This window comes from Schistocerca piceifrons, chromosome 1 (assembly GCF_021461385.2).
Source record: "Schistocerca piceifrons isolate TAMUIC-IGC-003096 chromosome 1, iqSchPice1.1, whole genome shotgun sequence".
Taxonomy (NCBI): domain Eukaryota; kingdom Metazoa; phylum Arthropoda; class Insecta; order Orthoptera; family Acrididae; genus Schistocerca; species Schistocerca piceifrons.
The window spans coordinates 551076820-551098826 of NC_060138.1; the positions used below are offsets into that span (position 1 = coordinate 551076820).

The following is a 22007-nucleotide window of genomic DNA, read 5'->3' on the forward strand; positions in this document are numbered from 1 at the left end:
TAAGTTATGTACCACAAAAGAGATACATATACTCTAAAACAACATCTGTGAACACAAAGCAAATGAACTTTAACAGAAGTCAAACCTGGAAACAATTAATAACATACAACATTCAAACACTACCTTAAACAAAACACGTGCTGGAATGGGGCGCCCTGGTAAGGCAAACAACTTCTCCACTCCACCAGTTTCCTTCCAGTGCATCAATCTCTTAGTTGGTGGGGCAAGATCTAATGTAGTGACTATGTCACTTGTATCTGAAAGCTGAGCTTTCATTTCTTCTCCAGAAATATTCTTAATTTCATCCACAATCAGCTTCCGTTTCCGCTTTGTCTTAGTAAAACCTGTAATGAATCAAGAATGTCCACATTTCAGTATGTTGGCCATATAAAACACCATGGATAAGGAATAGTTTGAGCTCAACCCACCTCCCCAATCACACAAACATTCCACAACTACTAATTATTCTGCAATTACACAAAAGTCTTGCCTTTTAATGCAGAAGCATCAACAGGTGCTAATGCAAAGCTCTCTTCTTCGTTATGCAGGAGAGTTGTTTGATCTTGCTGCTGACCAGCAACGTCTTCCAATCCAGCTTCCTGCTGGAAAACTGATGGTTCAGGTACAGGTGGTGGCTGCATCATAGGTTCCGCAGATGCAGGCCTTTCTGGGACTTGGCCAGGGACAGGTGTTGCTGGCCTTGATTCCCCACCAATACTACTACAATAGCAATAACAAAAATCAATGTACACACATAAGAATCAAACACCCCCATAGAAAATGAATTAAAAATAATAAAAATACTGTCAATTTACTTTTCATTAAGTGTACCTCAAGTGTCGGTAGCGTAGGTTATCAAAATACACGTAACATGCATTTATGAAATCACAAAATGTTGCAGTAAAAAAACTACTCATTTAGCTTTTGCAGGGACATAAATATAGAGCTACAGCGAAACCATTCAATGAGTATCTAAATAATAAAAGCCATATTTTCAATCTACAATGATGCTGCATTAACTGTATACTCTTGAGTCACATTTTAGGGTTGCCAGTTACTATCCAAGGTAATAACAGCTTGAACCACTTGATACGCTGCAATTCACAATCATGTTCTCATATGTGTCCACATCTGTTATTTTCATCTGGCTCCGATACATATATAAGCTTATGGCCCACATGCCAATGATCATATTCCCATTATCAGAAGAGTTCCAGGTGAGTTAAAAAAATTGCACTTTTCAACTAATGATCCTAGCTCCTATCAAAGTAGTCCCCTTGGCTATCTATACACACTTGACAACATTTCTAGATCTTGGAAGCAAGCAGTGAAATTTTCAACTGCAACACTTGTAAGCTCATTTGTCACAGGCCATTGTATATCTGTGATATCCTGATGAAGCTTTCCTCTCACTCTACTTTTCACTCCCGTAAACAAGAAAAAATTGCAGGGCGAGGGGTTGGGTGAATACGGGATGGCAATAACAGAATGTCTGGCCAGATACTTGGTATCAGATAAAGCAGTATGGGGCCTTGCATTGTAATGCAGTAAGAACCGGTCCTGAGTGTGGCACAAACCATGGTGGAGACAACGAACTGCTTGTCACAAGACTTCAATGTAAAGAGTTCAGTTCGCTGTCTGACCTAGAGGAACATACTGACCCTCTCCCATCAAAGAATGCTATCAATGTATTCTCTGTTCTTGAAGGTTGTCGTTTGACGTTTTTTTTGAGGCTGGTGATCCACAAATTCCGTCATTCAGCACTCTGAAGCTTCGTTTGAGGGTCATAGTGGTAGCACTAACTTTCATACCAAACAATAATCTTCAACAGAAATGTGGGATCACACCTGGCTCTATCCAGTAGTACAGCAGAACTTCTTCGCCTTTCTTCTTTCTGTTCGTCTTTGAGGAACAAGTTTTGCATTAAATTTCTGCTTCCTTAAATCTTTGTGTAAAATTTTATGACATACATCATGGTTCAAATTAATTTCTTCTGATATTGCATGGACAATTACATGATGGTTCTCTTGCAATAACTGCCTTACATGCACCACTTTTGCATCAGTGTGTAATGTAGACAGGTGACCAGCTCTGGGATTGTCTTGCACTGAATCTCTGAATTCACAAAACGTTTTGGGCCATTCGAAAATACAACTTATTCAAACTTCCACACCAGCACATGCTTGCTTAATCATTGTCCATGTTTCGCTAGGGGTTTTCCTGAGCTTAATGGTCACTCATTGCTCACAATTAGCATCCACTGTGTCACCGTAACTAATGTGTCAAGAACCCAAACGGTGTGTTGATAAGCACACCCCTGTCACCTTGTGTGTGTGTGTGTGTGTGTGTGTGTGTGTGTGTGTGTGTGTGTGTAAACATGGCCAAGGTAATTTCAAGGATGCACACATACCATGTAACATGAAAACATTTATTCCTTCTTAGTACTGCAAACTCAGAAATAAGGAAAACCTGTCCAGGAACTTTTCTGACAAAGGGGGTATTATATAAAAGACAGCTGTGAGCAATATGTACATACTGTTTCCTATTAATTCACCAGTGCAGCAAATGACATACTTTAGTTGCAAGATTATTTAGGTGGTAATCATAACGTGATCCGACGCTGTATGGGCGATTCAACAGCAAGTTACATTTCAGTGGGTACTTTACAACTATGTGCATAGTCATCATAAGCTCCATCCACACAAACAATATGTTACTGAGAGCTCATGTCATTTTCTCAAGTTACAGCAGTGTTGGCACAACAATGGAGCCACACATACCACGGCAGTAACGCAGTGAGAGGATTGTGCTCACCAGCCATCGCTGCATTGCAGCAATCTCGCCGACTGCCATGAATCATCTGTTGTTATTGGTGAATGTGGCAGTGCATGTGTGATAGCAACCTGCCATGGATACAACTGGTTCGGATATTAAATTTTTCATTGAAGGGGTGAAAACATACCCTACAACATGGGACACAGCTCGTGAGGAGTATCAGGATAAGGTTAAGAATAGAGATGCATGGTTTCACGTGTGTCAAGTTTTGTGAGGGCTTTGTTGTGAAATCAAATCAGGAGAGAAATGATATACTGTAGGTAAACTACTTTGTGTCTGTGTTCTAGTGGTGGTGTTTTTTTTATTGAATGTGGCTATTTAAAACTTAAAACAGCACTAAGCAGCAAATGTTTTGCTCTCAGGTGAACAACCCTTCAGCTTGGTGAACAAATATTCAATTAACAATTACAGTGTAAAGTAAATTATTTTACTGTGGCTCATTCAATGTAATCAATGCTTTACTGTACTACAACCACAAAACACATAATTGTACACATTTCAATAATGATAAAAACTGAATAGTCTTCCATGTTTGGGGATAAATCGATCTAGTATTCACTAAGATTGTTATGAAACAGATTTAGATACATTTGTCTTGCAATGGTAATTTGCCAGCTATGTCTATAAAGTAATCAGTACATTTACTCTACTTTTAAGAGAACTCCTCTCTTGGGTTGATGGGATATCATTGTTCAGATTACACAGTGTGCTTCTCAAATCCCTTGGCATTTTTCAACCACCTTTCCTCTGTGAATTTCAGTATGGACTCTTAGCGCAAAACTTTCTACACAGCTTTACCAACTTCCCTTACTGTTTTATAAACTGTGGTGTGGCTGATTCTGTAGTGTTAAATCAGATGATTGCCTGGTTCAACAATTTAAAGGATCAAATTATGAGGTCATCATATCCTCCTATCTGAGCAGGCAAGTCACCAAAACTGCACAGAAAAGGTGTGCGAAATCTATGGAAAGAAAACCCTGATGTCTACCGGAGGCCCTCAAAGGCAGAAAATGTAATGGGGAGACTCATCGCCAACCACTTAAAAGAGGTACCACCCAACGATACACAGAAAAGACTAACGACATGGACAGGGTGAGAGAAGCACCGGAAAACACAGAAAGAACATCAAGTAAAAACACAACATGCAAGAAGGGTGAAGAAGAGCAAAATAAAGGGTAGGGCAAGGCTGTAGCACACCACCAAGCCCAGCCAGCCATTACCTGGTTGGGACACAGGAGGTAACAGAACATCCTGCAAGCCCCTCAATGGGCTGACAAGGCTGAGGCACATTCCCTTACACAGTGGTAAAAACACTCTACAGGAATAAACCATAAAACCAAGTCAGCCGCTGAGCCATCACTCGCTAACACCAATGGTATTGAGTCAGGAATATTACAAATGCGATGCAGAGCGGCTTGAAAAGTGTGGGCTACTGTCAAACGTGCACTACACTGATAGTGAGGCGGATAACTGCGACAGAGGAAATGACCATGAGTCAGCCTAGTATGGCCAATGCCAAACTAGCAAAGGACGATGAAGTCCTTGCGAGAGGCCTGCATGAAGCACCTACACAATTACGTGATCTTGTTTATCGCCCACAGTTTGTTCGGCGAAATCAGAACATGCCATTTCATACTCCAAATCCTTATAACTTCATGATATAACAAACTGAAGGTCAAGTTCTGGAATACTAATCTCAAGAAGTGGCTTGCCAGTAGCCAATTTGGGCAGCCTGTGAGCGAGTTAATTCTCTGGGATCCCAATGTGACCTGGGGCCCAGACATAGACCACCGAGCAGCCAAACTGTTTTGAGGGCAAAAAAGGAAATCCTAGATAGTCAGAAGCAAGGGATCATGAGGGTAACACTGGTCAAGACCTTGTAAACTACTCAAGAAGTCGTTACTGATAAGGAAGGACTCACCTGTACAGCAACGGATAAGGTCAAAAGCACGAGAGATCACTACCAACTCCACAATGAAAAAACTGCAGTCACCTGCCAAGGAGTGGAGTTTATTACATCCTGCATGAACGTAAGCGAAGCCAATGTGACTGGCAATCACTGAACTATGACTGGCAACCACTGAACTATCATTGTACACTACTTCTGAACCCCAAAATGTGCAGAGAATGGAGAAGAATTGGCAGTGGAGGTCTTTCGGACCTTGTTAGAGATCAAGACAGAGCTGTGGACAGGGGATGTATCAGGGTGGTGTACGAGAGAAGAAGAGATGGTAGTGGAGGAAACCAGGAGATCTGAAAAAAGGGACCGAATGAAGATGGCGCCTGCGACTGTAACCCCAGACCTGGTCTGTCATTGCGGAAGGCAGGCCTCTATATCTGAGAACAGGATACGGTAGTTTGGGTGCTCCAGGGAGCAGCTGATGTGTAACACATAAGTGATCAACTGCTATTGGTGTAGAATCCACAACTGTGGAACCCCAACCTCTGCTAGCAAGCTGATTACGGGGCTAGTCCGAAACACGTCGTCCTCCACAATGGTGTATTGGGTCCAGTACATATAACGTTGAAGGTGATGCTGAGTCATATGCAAGACTCTCATAATCTGGACATGACTGGACCAATGTTTTGTACAGTCAGAGCAAAGTAGAGTAGAGTAGGGTGGCCCACACCTCAGCTGGTATTGCTGAGGCACTGATGAGTGTTGAGGTGTGACCAATATGAATGTCAACAGGGCACAAAGACCAGTCCTAAAAAACAATGAGAGTCCACCACATTCAGGATCTGGTCATCAAGGCACAGACCCGAATGGGGATGCCCTATATGACAGTGACAGAAATACATAACACAGGTCTTGGCAACCGAAAACTGAAAACCAAGAGTGAGAGCTTGTGCTCATTGTATGGCTTCCTGCAGCTTGTGTTCAGCAACACCCATCGGTAATGAAAAAAAAAAAAAAGTCATCAGTATACAACAAGGAGGGAGAACATAGGTTCCACTGCTGCCACCAGACCACTCACAGCAACTAAATTTGAATGACACTTAAAACAGACCCTTGAGGAATGCCATTCTCTTGCAGATGGGAAGTGCTACAGGAGGCACCAACCTGTACCTGAAAAGTGCAACATGAAGAAAGTTCTGGATAGGCATCAGCCTGTAGCTGATAAGTGCAACACGAGAAAAAGTTCCGGATAAAAACAGGGAGCATGCCACCAAGGTTCCACTCATGTTGTCAACATGTTGTGGTGCCATGTAGTATTTTAAGCTTTATGGAGATCAAAAAAAGACTGCAATAAGGCATTGACAACAGGCAAACACTGTTCGGATTGCAGATTTCAAGTGTATTAAATTATCTGCAGTAGAAAGGTCTGAGCAAAAAACCACCCTGGGTCGAATCCAAAAGGTCCTGGGATTTAAGGACCAATATAGCCTTTGACTCACCACACATTCAAGTAATTTGCAGAAGGCACTGGTTAACTAATTGGACAAAGCTGTCTGCCTGAAGAGGCTGTTGACCCTATTTCAAAATTGAAATAACATTTCTTTCCCACCAGTGGGAAGGGAAGTGCCCCTTGCTCTAGGAACAGTTAAAAAAAGGGAAGTATATGCCGTTGGCTAGCCACTGAAAAGTGTTGAAGCATTTGGTTGAGCACCCGGCCTGTTTCAGGGCAAAGAGCAAGAGTATTGGTGAATTCACACTCTCTAAAGAGGGTGTTATAAGACTCTGGGCAGTGGGAAATGAAAGATAAAGGGAGTTGTTCCAGACAGTGTTTGTGAAGACTGAGTGCAGGCAGATATTGGACCAAAGCTGAGGCCTGAGCAAAATGCTCAGTGATACGAGTCTGGGTGGGTGAGGATAACACTATTCAGGGAAATTCCCAAGACACTTGTAGGAGGATAGCACCCAAAAATGTGTCTGATCTTTTCTCATACCTGCAAAGAGGAAGTATGCGGCTCGATGGCAGTGACATATTGTTTCCAATAATTCTGTTTTTGGCATTTAATAAGATAACGGGCCCAGGCACAAAGACGTTAAAAGGCAAGGAGGGAGTTAGAGGGCACAACAGCAGTCTTTAATAGCCACAGAAATTTCTGGGATCCACGAGGGACAGTCTTCAGTCTGGGAGAACCTAAGGAAGTGGGAATCACTGAAGCAGCTGTTGAATTCTGAACTCCCCATTCAGAGGAATCTAGGACTACAAATGGAAAAATAAATGGTTGAGAAAGTGCTGTGTCCCACACTAAAGTGTGTGGGAGGTCCAGTGTTGTGGAGGAAGAGATCAAGCCCTGCCACCAGGTCTTCAACAATGTGTTCTCACACTACAGTGTGTGGGAGGTCCAGTGTTGTGGAGGCAGATATCAAGCCTTGCCAGCAGGTATTCAACGATCCAACCCCAGTCAGTGATCACAGTACCACCCCACCTACGATTATGGGCATTAAAATCTCCAAGGAGAAGGAAGGGACGTGGCAGCTGTGTAAGGAGGGCAAGAAGAGCATGAAGCACAGGAGGCCAATCTGGAGGCAGATAAAGATTGCATCTGTTATCTCAGAGTCTAAACAGATCTCAATGGCCACCACTTCCAGTGTGGTTTGAAAACGAACCCACAAACTAACAATTTCCCTGCAGACCAACATATAGAAACCACTGGAGGCTCGCAAAGGGCCGACCCAGTTCTGGCAAGAGACTTGGAAAACACGAAGATTCGCAAATGGGTATCCATGAAATAAGATTGCTGGAATACAACACAAGGCACAAAGTAGACAGAAAGAAGGGATTGCAATTTTGGAAGATGACAATAGTAACGATTACAGTTCCTTTGAAGGAGAGCAGTACTAGAGTAAAAATTGACATTGAACAGGCCAGAATCAATTACTGTGCTAAGTCAGTATCCATCACCGGTAAGCGTGTAGTGACATGCACGAATGGAAGAGACCAGACTCTCATTGATATGGAGGGGTCGACACCCACTCAGATGTTACGAGGAGAGGAGGGTGGGGGTGGCTTATCCTGAGGCATATGCATCATCTTCTTCTCCTTTGGAGGGTGTGAGGAGGTGTGGTTGGGAAGAGAGAGAGTGTGTTCACAGCAATATTGGGATCTGAAAGGGAATAAGTGGCTGTGAGGCCCACAGAGCATGAGTCCTGCATCCGACTTAAAGTAACAAGCTTCTTGCCCCGGCAAAGAAGAAGCTTTCTTCTCCAGCCAAGAGCAAGGAACAGTTCCGTGAAAGGAGGGTGCAGGAACTACCAGGGAGGAGGAAAGTGTGCAACAGAAGCAAAGGCAGACATTCAGAGATACCAGGTGAAGATGGTCAAACCTCTGTCAGGCCTTCTGAATCTTCCTTTCCTTTTTACAGATTGGGCAATCTGGTGAGCGAGGAGAATATGGACTGCAACAGTTCACACACTTGGGCGGTGGTGTGCAAGGACTCCCCACAATGAGAGCGGCTGCAGCTGCCGCAAATAGGAGTCACCTCACTCATGAAGATATGAGACTAAAACAGAGACACCAGCAACAGCACATGGGAGGTGGGATATAGGGATTCATATTGCAATAGTAAACCAAAACGTTGACTTTTTCCGGAAGGGTACCCCCCTCAAAAGCTAGGATGAAAGTACCGGTACCAATACAATTGTCTTTAGGACCTATCTGGATTCACTGGACGAAATAAATGCTGCACTGTGCCTGATTAGTTCGAAATTCCACATCAGATTGGAAGAGGAGGTCCTTCTGGAAAATAAAGGCCTGTGTCATATTTAAGGAATCGTGAGGAATAATGCTCACCTTGATGTCTCCTAAGTGCTCACAACCACAAAGAAGCTTACTGACTGGCAGAAGAGGTTCTGATCAGCCGGGAACCAGATCACATCTTACTAAGGGAGGCTACTTCCCCAAACTTATCTTCAATGTCTTCTACAAAAAAAGACTTCTAGGCATACACGGGACAGTGACAGCTCAGGTACAAGACGTGTGATCCCTTTGTTGCCAGAAGGCTACATAACAGCCCCACCACATGGGCTAGCTACTGTGTACCATGCTGGTGACCTAGCAGGTGGCCGGGGCAGGGGGGAAAAGGGGGGGGGGGGGGTCGAAGCTAAGGTGAGGAAGAAGGGGACAGGAGAGGAACCTATGCCAAAGATGCTAGGTTGGGAGTTCTTCCCCAAATGGCTCACACTATGGAAACAATTTTGAAAGGGGGGCCAAACTCCCAAGGGAGATCAGAAAAAGATTTAAAAAAAAAGGGAGAATGGAAAAGCAAAATAAGATCATACACAGCAGTACTGAGGGAATAGCCGGGTTTGTCATAAAGGGAGAAAGAGGAGGCAGAGTGGGAGCAGCTAGGACGGGAAGGGGTGGATATGAGGATGAGAAAACAGCCTGGAAAGGAAGAGCGGTGGCAATAACGCAGGGCCCCGTGCGTGCGACACACATACCCACAAAAAGAGCTGTGCCCCCCCCCCCCCCCGAGGGTTAATACAGATCAATCTGTGTACAGCCACTACTCAGATAATTAGAAAAGAAGAACTGTTAGCATTACTGCTGTTGCTTTACTGTTAATTCATAAGAGATTGTACATTCATTTCAAAATAAGGACTGTAGTTTAATCTTCTATTAAATCTATAGACAGTGTCACAAATGTTCTTTTCATCAGCTGTGAACTTAACATTGGGTGAATCCAAAACTTCCTGTTGCACTTCTTAATGTGTTCATAAACAAAATAAGCAAACAATGCCTGCTTTCTTCTGTCCACGTGCATACTGGATGGCTTCCAATCAAGTACTGCTTCGTGATTATCACTACGATGCTGCCGTGTGTGCACAGAGTTTCCAAGACTGCAATAATTACTCTCAGCTGGTGGTACAATGATTTTACACCAAAATAACAAGACTGTTCAATAAGAGAACTTCAGGATATAATTAAGGTCTTACCTGCGGCCACCCACTGAAGGGGGTCCTCCAAAGTGGTCACCCATGTCGTCATCACTATCTTGAGGCACAGCAACCTCTGGTGGCTTCGGAGGCTCTTCCGGTGGCTGCAGTGAACTTGTCTCAACTGCAGGGACTTCTGCAGGCATGGGTGCCTCATCAAACAGGCCTCCTTCAAAAAGCCCACCAGCTGCAACAAGGCAAAAAAACAAATCACATACTTCATTTCACTAAAAAGTTTAAAGTCGTGTCATAAATAATAGCGGTTAATACCCAGTTGTAGGCTAAAGCCTTAGATAAGAGCGCACTCAGACTGGGGGCAGAAATTGGCTTGTCACTTTCCTTGGAACCATCCCACTATTTGGCAAACCAATTTAGGGGAATCAAAGAATACAGAAATACAGAAGGTCAAACAGTGATCCGAACCACTGTCCTCACAAATGTGACTAAGGGGTCTTACCACTCATTGCAGACAAACATTTTCTGAAAACTGTAATGAACAAATGCATCTTACAAACTAGTGGATAGTACTGATACTGAATGGCTCCTGTGCTACCTTGGAAAGTATAACTGTGATAATATATTGGTTTTTGTTCTGACTTGCATTTAATTGTGGTAATGCAATAATGCAAAAGCCTGGATAAAATACAATATGGGATATGACTTAATAATCAGTCACTGTACACATATACAAGATGTGATTGCAGCTGTTATTTTTCTTCAGAAGTAATTGCTCAGACAATCCCAAGATCAAGCACTAAGCTCTAATCATTAGCATCTTGTATGTATGTTTATCAGTCACCCATTGCTTCTTGTATATGGATTAAGACTGATTGAATGATTGCATCGTGAACTTAATGCTTGGAAGAGCCAACACAATTCAACGCACAACAACGTGCAACACTGATGAACTTGAGTGATACTAATACTACTGAATAACACAAAATAACTTGTGCCTAAAAATGGTTTATGATCTGAAACACAAAAATTTTGAATAATTCTGAAGAATCTGTAGTCTTAATAAGATGTGATGAATCAAAGATTCTCTCTTTTCGTAAGATTAAACATACTTTTTTCGTAACTAATCAGCTAAACTGTTTACAACAGAAAATCAAAATTTCAAAATCTCCATTTTCAGCATTCACTTCTCACAAACATTAAGCAAATTACATAACTAATACATATGGTAAAAATAAATGAAACTATACCAATTATATCTTGCCCAAGATCTCTGCCAAAACCGTCATCTCTAATTGGGGCTTCAATCTGGCCAGCTGATGTTGAAGGTTGTGGTTCCTTTTCTTTTTCCATTGGTAAATGTTCCACTGGAGGACCATCACTGAACAACAAATTTGCCTGAAAATATAATCGCAACTGTTATGGGCAATGTACAAAAGATGATACACAAGCATTGGCAAACTATCACAGACTGTAACATTGTTGTACAGATGTAACACATAAGCCTACATCAAAACATTATTGATCACTGTGAGCTTGAACAAACAAAGATTCCTACACTATTACTTTGTGACACAGAAAGAAATCCCCAGCCTTTTCATTTATGCCCCTTGTGCTTGATCTACCAAGAGATGTTTATATATTATGAAAACTATTTCTGTTCAATAAAGACAGATCACAAAAGCTGTGATTTAAATGTTTAGCTAAAAATACTACTACAGTAAATATCTCCATGTCAACAATTACCCTGACAGCAAAAGCTGTCAAACTGCAAAAAGTATAATAACTTATCAATAAAAATAGACTCAAGCAGTAAATTCTTTTAAAAGTATTTACACTAATTGTAATTGCCAGTGTCAGCATATTAAATAAGAAACAAGTTTCCAAAATAACACACTGCTAAATATAATGCGTACTAACAGTTTGATGAGTGAACTGCCAGATTAAAGGCTTTAAAGTTTAGGACAAGTGTCCATTACTTCTCTGTTGACATTAAGAATGCAGTATAGTTCAAGAATTAAGGTAAGTGACTTGTATTTTCTCCAATGTGTTTACATTTTCTCTGAAATTATCTGAGGTCGTAAAGATAACCTTCAAATGGACAATGGATTTCCCCCAGTCTGTGTGCCTCCTATGAGATTATATTTTGTCATCATCTCTATTAGTTTTGGCTAATGATGTTGATACTATCAAAGCTAACTCCACCTCACATGGGAAAAGGCAGGGTGAGGGTGGGGGGTAAAGTTAAGTGTTTCACCATTTGCCAAAATTGCACTTCATTCTGAATTGATCCCTTAGACATGGCGTATCATATGAACATTTTACTCAGTCTACACAATTCTTTTTATTTTTGTCTTGGTGGCTCAATCAGTGGTAAAGTGCCAGACTATGGATCCAAAGCTCATTGGTTCAATCCCTGGTCACTTCTGGGATTTCTTTATTTGTCACTTATACATCTTTTGCCTTTGGCAACATTTGAAAATGTGAAAAACAGTAAACTGCATTGTGTTTTGGAGTCTGCAATAAACCATGGCTCCTACTATAAGTAGCTGGGTAAGACAGCACAAAGGTTGGAGGAAGGCAAGGGCATATCATCTCCAACAGTACCAGGCCAGTGGTGATTAAATCAACCATAAGGTTGTTGCAGTTTTACTTTACTTTGTGAGAAAGCCCATTCAATTAACTGTCTAATGTGGTTCCTGTGAGAAGCTGGATGACACAAAAAAATTCATTTCATGGTATCTTTACTAAACTAAATGTAGGTAGTATAACAAAACATTTTGCATTTTGTTGAACAACTACGCATAACAGCAGAAGTTAATGGCTGAGTAGACTTATCATTCTGAATTTACTGATTAACAAATGAATGGGCAATTCAAAATCTCAAAAATAATACTATTATTTTATGTAAATGGCTGTTTCTTCCATTACCACAGACCTGATCCAGAGATGGTTCGAGACTAGGAACGTTTCTCATTAACTCTGGTGGTTCAGCGTCAAATCCCATGTCACCAAATCCTTCATCACTGGCCACCAAGGTAATACTCCCATAATCTTCTCGCATGGTGATCTCCTCAGCTCGTGACTGATTCAAACTAAACTGAGCCTCTATGTCAACATCACTGCAATAAATAAATAAATAAATAAATTACTGCTTCTAATGGAACACTGATATAACAGTAAAGGCTATGAAAACACCTACATACACAACTGTACATAAATCTAGTACATATCCACCTTACTAACAAATGGAAACAACTTGATCAGAACATAAATTTGTCGCAGCAAAATGTGTACAAAAATCCTTTTAGAGTATTTTCACTACCTTTACCTTCATGGTTTTTCCACAAGATATATATTGGAGGAATAAATATGCTAGATAATTTTTCTACAAACACTTTTTCTTTCAATTTTAAAAGTAAACCACATGATAATGAACAACATTTTTCTGTGTAGCATATTCCACTGGAATTTGATGAGCATTTCCATCAACTTTTCACACTTACTAAATGACCCCTGGATAAAATGTGCTGACCTTTGACTCTTCTATATTTTTCTCTATCCTCTGTACCCTAGAAGCAATACTCTATAAATATCAGCCAACCACCTTCATAATTATATACTTATATAGATATAGTGTCCGTTCTTTTGGTCATGTCTAAAAGAACAGACACCATTGATGACCTGCAGCTGTCTAGAACTAAATTAGAATTATATATTAACAACTTCAGCTGCTGACAGGTGTTGATATATATCAATGGGGACGAGTGAAAAATGTGTGCCCCGACCGGGACTCGAACCCAAGATCTCCTGCTTACATGGCAGACGCTCTATCCATCTCAGCCACCAAGGGCAGTGCGACTGCAGGGACTACCTTGCACCCGCCTCCCGTGAGACCCATATTCTCACCTTATATGTCCACACACTACATTCGTAGTGTCCCTAACCAACACACTCATTACTCGTGGAAGACATTCTTACTAAGTCCTGTAAGACTTCGGGTAATATGTGTGCATCCACACAGAAGAGGAAGGTCATGGGCGGTATTGCCAGAACTATGTAGTTAAATGGATATGGTGTCTGTTCCTTCGGACAAGCGTGGTCCAAAATAGGCCCATTCGAAAACGGGGCAAAAATCAATAGTTGCCTTATGAAAATGGGTTAAAAGCTGAACTTGTCCAATTTTGAACCTAACTACTGGATCTGACCCCTTCTGAATCTAAACCAGACTGTATCCACATACTTCTTACATTAGTTTTTGCTATAATTTTTAAGTAAATAGTTAATAATCTATGTCTCATGTGCTTTTGTTTTAAGAATGACCCTATTGACAGTCAATATAAAATAAAAATAAAATACAGGAAGGAAAAACATTGCATTAACATGAATCTTAGTACTGGTTGCACTTGAATGAAAAAGACATACTTAATAAGTTGTATACATTTACATTTCTTTCATGTGCCTTGTTTGGAAGAACATCTGATGCATTAATTTCCATTTTCGGAAGAAAAAACCAATTCAAGATTTAACAAAAACACACACACAGTATCCAAGCAAAGAGAACAAGATGGGTGCCACATACAAAGTCTTAAGTTATGATTTGCTACTGATGGAATGGGGCACTTTTCAAATACTTGCTAGGAATTGGCCACTTTTGAAGCAAAGCTGCGCTTTCAAACAGCTTTCTAAAGAAATTTTATGAATTTTTGACACTCTGTGAGGCTACTGTCTGACTCAGCGCAAAAAATGCTATAAGAACATACCACTGTCAGGTTGGGAGGGGGTTGATCGGACTTGGCCGCCTTTGGTACTGACCTCAAATTATCTGTCCTTTCGGACCAACTTTCCAACACGAGTCTTTCTCATCTACACAACTTTGCTCTGCACATACTGGCTAAAGGTGTATTGTACATAAATTTTTTTAAATATATTTAAATTAACAATGTAAGAAACAGAAGGTAAAAGAAATTAATACATACGCAACAACCATGACATGTGAATCAGAAACTATCATATGAAAGAGTGCCTACAGTAGTAGGAAAGCAAGTACTCAATAAAAGTACCGGCTAGCAGATTATGAATATTTTGTCTTTTTAAAAGTTGTATTACTTTCTTTCTTCCTTTTACACATCATTCAATTCCAAAACATAAAATCATCTTTGCTTCCAACTGTCTCATGTTGTTGCTTAACTGATTTCTTTCTTTCAAGCTATATCTGTGAGGCAGCCCACTATTACAACACCTCATCTAAGAAGCAGAGGTCCCCAGCAGTTGGATCAACTTTTCGATACCATTTACACGGTTATGTAGGTTAAGATCCTAGGTATCACACACTGCTGCCAGTCACTCTGGTTGGCCCACATTTGCAAGTTACCGACAGGAGAGGGGAATGGATTTGTGTGGCAGTCAATAGTGTTATAAAAGTTGCATCAAATAGTCTGGTTGTGTGGTTTAATGGATAGGACAGTAGCTTCACATGTAAGAACTTTATCAGGTGCAGTAATTCTTTTTATTTTTAAATCTTTATCAAAATGACTGATCATCTTTATTCAGTTAATTGGTTTTAATGTAACGTTTCATTTCTTTCTATTCCTTTGTCACATTATTTTAATCATCATACAAACTTTTTTCATTTTTTGTCCATACCATTCTTTTTCCAATTGAAATTTAATTATATTTACCTATTATAATATTCAATTATTTGAAAATTCCTATCTATCAGTTAAAAAACAGAAGACCACATAATCTATTTATACTGACTGTGCAGTGGTGTGAAAACTGTATTTTACATTTGTGCAATTTTTTTTTTCATGGTAATGATCACATAAACATTTAAAACATAACCCAAATGCCTACTGCATTATGGACAAAATAATGCAAATGATGATTTAAATGAAAGAAGGGTTTTTGCGTAAAACAAAATTCAAACAAAATGAGAAATAGATATAATGAACACAATAATAATAATGTCGGGGGAGGGGGGGGGGGGGGGGAGAGAGAGAGAGAGAGAGAGAGAGAGAGAGAGAGAGAGAGAGAGAGAGAGAGAGAGAGAGAGAGAGAGAGATTAAATTAATGCATAAAATTAATTAAAAACATATGAATAAAGATGGAAAAGAAGATGATAGGAACAAAAATTAGAGTAAATGAAGAAGTTGATATTATGATTAAAATGATGTGCCAAAGGAATTGAAATAAAAAAATAAATTTAAATCAATTAACTGAATAAAAATAAAGATTCAAAAACAAAAAACATCGCTGCGCCTGGCGAGATTCGAATCTACAAATTCCTACATGTGAAACTATTTCACCACTGAGGAAACCTCATTACGTGACTTTAGTTCATTATTTGTTTTCCTGTGGTACCTGTAGTTACTACATAAAAGCTTAAACAATTCTGTATGTGAGTTAATAAAATACACCCAGTTTGTTCACACCATATGAGAATACGTTGAGCTTTAAGAGTTATTTACAAGTAAAACCCTCTTGGTGATGCACAACACAGCTGTAGTGAAACATGAAGACCTTTATTTCAGTCTGTAAAAATGTACACTTGTAGGTAATATGCTACGAAATTATTAACATTTAAGTATAAATACAAAGATGAGGTGACTTACCGAACAAAAACGCTGGCAGGTCGATAGACACACAAACAAACACAAACATACACACAAAATTCAAGCTTTCGCAACAAATTGTTGCCTCATCAGGAAAGAGGGAAGGAGAGGGGAAGACGAAAGGAAGTGGGTTTTAAAGGAGAGGGTAAGGAGTCATTCCAATCCCGGGAGCGGAAAGACTTACCTTAGGGGGAAAAAAGGACAGGTATACACTCGCACACATGCACATATCCATCCACACTTGTGTCTGTATGTGTGGATGGATATGTGCGTGTGTGCGAGTGTATACCTGTCCTTTTTTCCCCCTAAGGTAAGTCTTTCCGCTCCCGGGATTGGAATGACTCCTTACCCTCTCCTTTAAAACCCACTTCCTTTCGTCTTCCCCTCTCCTTCCCTCTTTCCTGATGAGGCAACAATTTGTTGCGAAAGCTTGAATTTTGTGTGTATGTTTGTGTTTGTTTGTGTGTCTATCGACCTGCCAGCGTTTTTGTTCGGTAAGTCACCTCATCTTTGTATTTATATATAATTTTTCCCACGTGGAATGTTTCCTTCCATTTTATTAACATTTAAGTGAATATATAATTCTCCAACATCAACGTACATCCATGAACGTGTATGTCAGACTTGTTTACGGAATGGCTAGGCAAGCAAGAGGGCTGTACTTTGCTCGTCGCCTGGGAATTGAACACTCATAATGAAATAGGGTGGTCAGACACCATAATAAGGTGTTAAGTGCAAGCAAAGTGTTGTCTTCTGAGGATTCACCATTGTTACATTTCGCATAGCCTTAGATGCAAATGTGTAAGGTGCAATGCCTGAAGCAGAGAATAATTGTTTTTAAATTGGTGAAAAGTAGGAGGATGAGCAGATTAGGAACTTCAAAGTGAATGTCAGACATACCAACAGCATTTTACAATGTGGCAGAGCAGGATGCCTATATGTTTATGGTATGAAATGATGTCTTGGGATGCCAGTGCTTCAAGGTTCTAAATACAACAACAAAAAGTCAGTTTAAAACAACATTACAATACCTTCCATGTACAACATCATCAACATCTGGAAGGCAAAGAGCAAGCAGCAGAGGTGCAAAAACTAAAGAAAACATAGATGATGCGACCAAAGTATTCATAATCATGTGAGAGAGACAAATATGTCTGAATAATTTTCCACAATATTTTCACTATGAAATTATTCCCTCCACCTAGGATGAACATTCAACAAATGTATGTCCAATTCGAGCAACTTGCTTTTCAGACTATCAAAGCATAGCACCATTTTGCTTAAGGACTGATTCTTGACACATTTATGGGAAACACTAAAATAGTTACCCATTCCACAAGGGATTTTTGAAATATATAAAGAATTTATGCAGTAAGAGTGTGAACAAAAGAGAACTGACATTTGTGGTGACTCGTACATCGCCAGCTGAAAGCCTTGTTGGAAGATTTAAAAAGTAGTTGTGGTGATGTGCCACATCACAGTGAAATACACTGGCTGATTCAAAGTATGCGAGATTTTTTGAGCTTTGGGTTGAAATAGGTAAAATTATGGGTATGACTTGTAAGCCTGTCACAGACCTGAAAAATGAACTTTGGATAGCAGATTTACTCTTCCCCCATGACAACACGAATTGCATGAATGTCTTGAATTTATCATTGCATAGTAAAAACACATTAAAAGTCAGGAGTATGATTGCATCCAAGGATTCAAGACGCAACTTTCTTTGTGGAATGGGCAGCTAGGAAATGGGACTAATCATTTCTCTAAGATGTCATCTTTAACAACGGGAGCAGAATTAAAATATGCTCATCGATCTTTTCCACAAATATGAATTCTGTTTCTAGGATTTTTAGAAGTTAAATGACAACTTTCATGTATTTTCATTTCCCTTTTCAGTTGATGTTGAGAATGTGGAAACATAAGTGACACTTGGAGCTTATAATGTGACAAGCAGCAGCATGGTAAGTTTCACAACAACGAAATCTGCTAGAATTTTATAAGACTTTTCCTCAACACAAATTTCCATGACTTTTTGCAGCTATGATTATGTAATGTTGGGATCTACATACTTGTGTGACCACCTTTTTCCAAAATGAAGAGAAAGGAATCTGCCACAGAAGCTCACTGACATAAATCAACTTTAAGACTATCTTTGAATTAGCAGTGCTCAGAAAGTGGCAACAGACATTGATGCTTTAGTAAAAATAAAAATAAGCCGTATTCATTGGTTTCCTGTGTTTTTATGTTTGAATAAAATTGTCATGAAATACTAGTTGTCAATTTAAATTTCTTTCGAAAAAGGCAATCAACATCAGATGGCATCGGTTGTAGGCAATATCATATTTTGTACTTAGCTGCCCAAAGTTCTTCACATCATAGGAATATTAAGAGAGATGTAAGTTTCACGTCATTGGAAAATAAATTTGCCGTGAAATGCATTAATGAGCCGCTGTGGAGTCATACATCTCCCCAGAGAATTCCATTAGTGACTGTAGAATTGGGCTCACATTGGAAACAGTTTCTCTTGCTGAACTACCATGCTTCAATCCCTCCCTCCACCATTAGTTATTGCGAGCAGGTGCTGGTTGCTAACTGCTGACACATGAGTACAAGCCAGCTCACACAAGTCTGATTTGTGGAGAGGCCAGCTTAAGGTGATTAAGAGAACTTTTTCTGATTTGCAGTGCATATATGGCAGTGAAGAATATTCCTTGAACACAAGTGACCAAGCGGATATTTCTACGGGCCAGCCAATTTCACAGTGACGGTTTTAGAATAATTCAAAGTGAGCCTACACTCAGTAACATGGAAATATACAGATCATGCAATATTAGATGGTGGTGACTTTAACCTAGCGATTCGAGATTGGGACACGTACAAGTTCAATGCATATGGCACATACAGTCTTGTGAAGTAGCTTTGAACGTGTTTTCCAAAAACAGTCTTGAGGAGCTAGCACAACATGCCCATATGCAAGGAAATATTTCAGACATTTTAGTTACGAGCAGGCCTCATCTTATAGACCATGTCAATACTGAGAAACAGATTAGTGATGATTACGAGACAGCAATGATGGTCACTTAAAAAAACACCAACAAGGCTAGAAGGGTATATTTGTTAGAGCAGATAAGCAGTTGTTAGCATCCCATTTAAGACAATTAACCCAGATAACCCTGACGTCCTTCTGGAAGGATGACATCACTCACTGTTGAAATTATTTATTTTTGCGAATAACGCATTGTTGCAACAGACTGTGACGCATTGTTATATGAAGTAGGCAGAGTCAGTTGCACGCTGCGACAGTCAGTTTGACGGTGTCGTTCATAGTAAGTGAGAAACTGTGTCTTGAAAATAAGGCCGATTTTACCATGGACGAACTGACTAACCTTGTCATCGATGGGTATGTATATTTTCTTTCATATTGCGTCAATAATTCTGAAACGTGTCATATAATATCTTAAAGAATTAACCTATATTATTTATGGGTTCATATTACGATTGAAAGTTTTCGTCAGTTGTAATTCAATAATGTTTTCAACCGTCCTTCCAGAAGGACGTCAGGGTAATATGCCGTCATTTTGTATTCACAGAAAACGATTTACACTGATGGAACTTTTGGACATGTTAGAAACAAAAGATGAGGAAATACCTAACACTCATGTGAATGTAACATTACACCCTCCTCTAAATTCAACTGATGACATAACAGATGAAGATTCGGGTGCTGAAGAAAATCCAAGTGTAGATAAATTACCAGCAAGTCAGCTCAATGCTACTGTGCTTTGTGATTTGGCCATTTTTACCAATGGTAATGCTGTGAATGCAACAAGGAAACAATCCTTCACCTCTGATGTTGTTCCAGGACCCTCCAGCAGTACAAAATCAGCAACAATAACAAAAACAACCACAAACAAACCAGCAAGGCTATTGAAGAATAAAGTTCTAAACCTCAAGAAATATGACTGGAAAAGTGGTGAAATAGTTAATCCAACACCTGTATGGCCTCTAATGTTCACAGTTGGAATGAAGAAAGGGCGAACACCACTTAAATATTTCCAAGTTTTTCGATAACAAAGTGCTTCTAATGATGGTCACTTACACAAATCAGTACGCAGCCACGAGAAATAGACTAGGTGATTGTTCAGAAGATGAGATGTTGGTGTTTATTGCAATACTTCTGCTAAGTGGATATATAACAGTGTCACGCAGAAAGATGTACTGGCAATCAGATAAAGGCAGTCACAACGACCTCGTAACAAATGCCATGTCCAGAGAGCGATTTGACTTCATCTTTTCCAACTTGCATGTATGCAACAATGACAATTTAGAGAAATCAGACCGTTTTGGGAAAATCCGCCCATTACTGTGTATGCTGAATGATAGATTCAAACAATTTGCGCCTCACGTGCAGCATCATTCTGTCGATGAATCGATTGTCCCATACTTCGGAAGTCACGGGTGCAAACAATTCATAAAAGGGAAACCAATCCGATACGGGTTCAAATTTTGGTGTGGAGGCACAAGTGGTGGATATATTATTTGGCTCGACCCCTACCAAGGAGCTGGCACGTGTAGTAAGGATTATGAAATGAAAGGTATGGGGCACGGTGTGGTAATGACTTATGTTGACCAGTTACTTCCACATGTTCCATATCGAATACACTTTGATAACCTCTTCACCAGCGTTGAACTACTACATGACCTAAAAGAGAGGGGCGTGGAAGCAGCAGGAACAATAAGAGGAAACAGAGTTAAGAATTGTACTCTATCACCTGTAGAAAAAATGATAAAAGAAAATAGAGGATCATATGAAGTCTGTTCTGACTCAGCATCCGGGATTTCCATTGTACGTTGGAATGATAACAATTTTGTTACTGTAGCCACCAACTTTGACGGAGTGCAACCACTACGGTCTGTAGCAAGATTTTCCAGGGAACAAAAGAAAAGGATTAGCGTGCCTCAACCCAACTTATTACACTCCTACAATACTCATATGGGAGGCATAGATCGAGCTGACCAAAATGTATGCCTATATAGATGCTCTATAAGAGGGAAAAAGTGGTATTTCCCGATCATTGAACATTTTATAGACATTGCAGAGCAAAGTGCCTGGGATCTTTACAAGCGCAACGAAGAGCACATAGATCATCTGACATTTCGTCGTCGAATTGTCACTGCAATTCTTGAAAGTCACAAAAGAGTCACTACCAGCAGAGGACATCCTAGTAAGAGGGCAAAACTAGATTCTAGATTTGATGGAAGAGAACATTATGTTGCTGAATTACCAACGGATGAGGTAACAAAAAAGAAGAAGCAGCTGAAATGTCAAAGTTGCCACAAAAAACTACTATGTGCATAAAATGTGACGAACCACTTCATGTTTGTTGCTTTTTGTCTTATCATACTAGTGCATAAAATATTTTTGTATAGGTTATTTTATTTGTTTTTTGTATTTACTAGCTGTTTTAGCCTATAATTCAAATTTATTTATGTTTATTTGAAAGTATGAAAACTGAAACAAGTTGATTGTGCAATGTCATATACTTTAAAAACATGTTCCCTTATTGTCCTGACGTCCTTCTGGAAGGACGCCCATTTTTGGAAATACTAAATAAAAATAAATACTCAAAATTGTTTTTACTTCTTCCTTATAACCTTGTGAATGAATGTAGATACGATATAAATCAATTTTGAAAAGAAAAAAAAAAATAATT

At 39.8% G+C, this 22007-nt stretch overlaps 1 protein-coding gene across 2 annotated transcripts in view; it reads right to left on the minus strand.

Annotated features, from left to right (window-relative positions):
* LOC124800707 (double-strand-break repair protein rad21 homolog) overlaps positions 1-22007 on the minus strand; it is a 69136-nt gene that overhangs the window by 34485 nt on the left and 12644 nt on the right. For both annotated transcript variants that reach the window (XM_047263016.1, XM_047263017.1), the window contains exons 4-8: positions 12618-12801; positions 10930-11077; positions 9725-9911; positions 491-720; positions 124-344 (exon numbers count right to left, since the gene is read on the minus strand). In XM_047263016.1, the coding sequence (XP_047118972.1) occupies positions 124-344; positions 491-720; positions 9725-9911; positions 10930-11077; positions 12618-12801 (970 nt within the window). The remainder of the gene's footprint in view (positions 1-123; positions 345-490; positions 721-9724; positions 9912-10929; positions 11078-12617; positions 12802-22007) is intronic.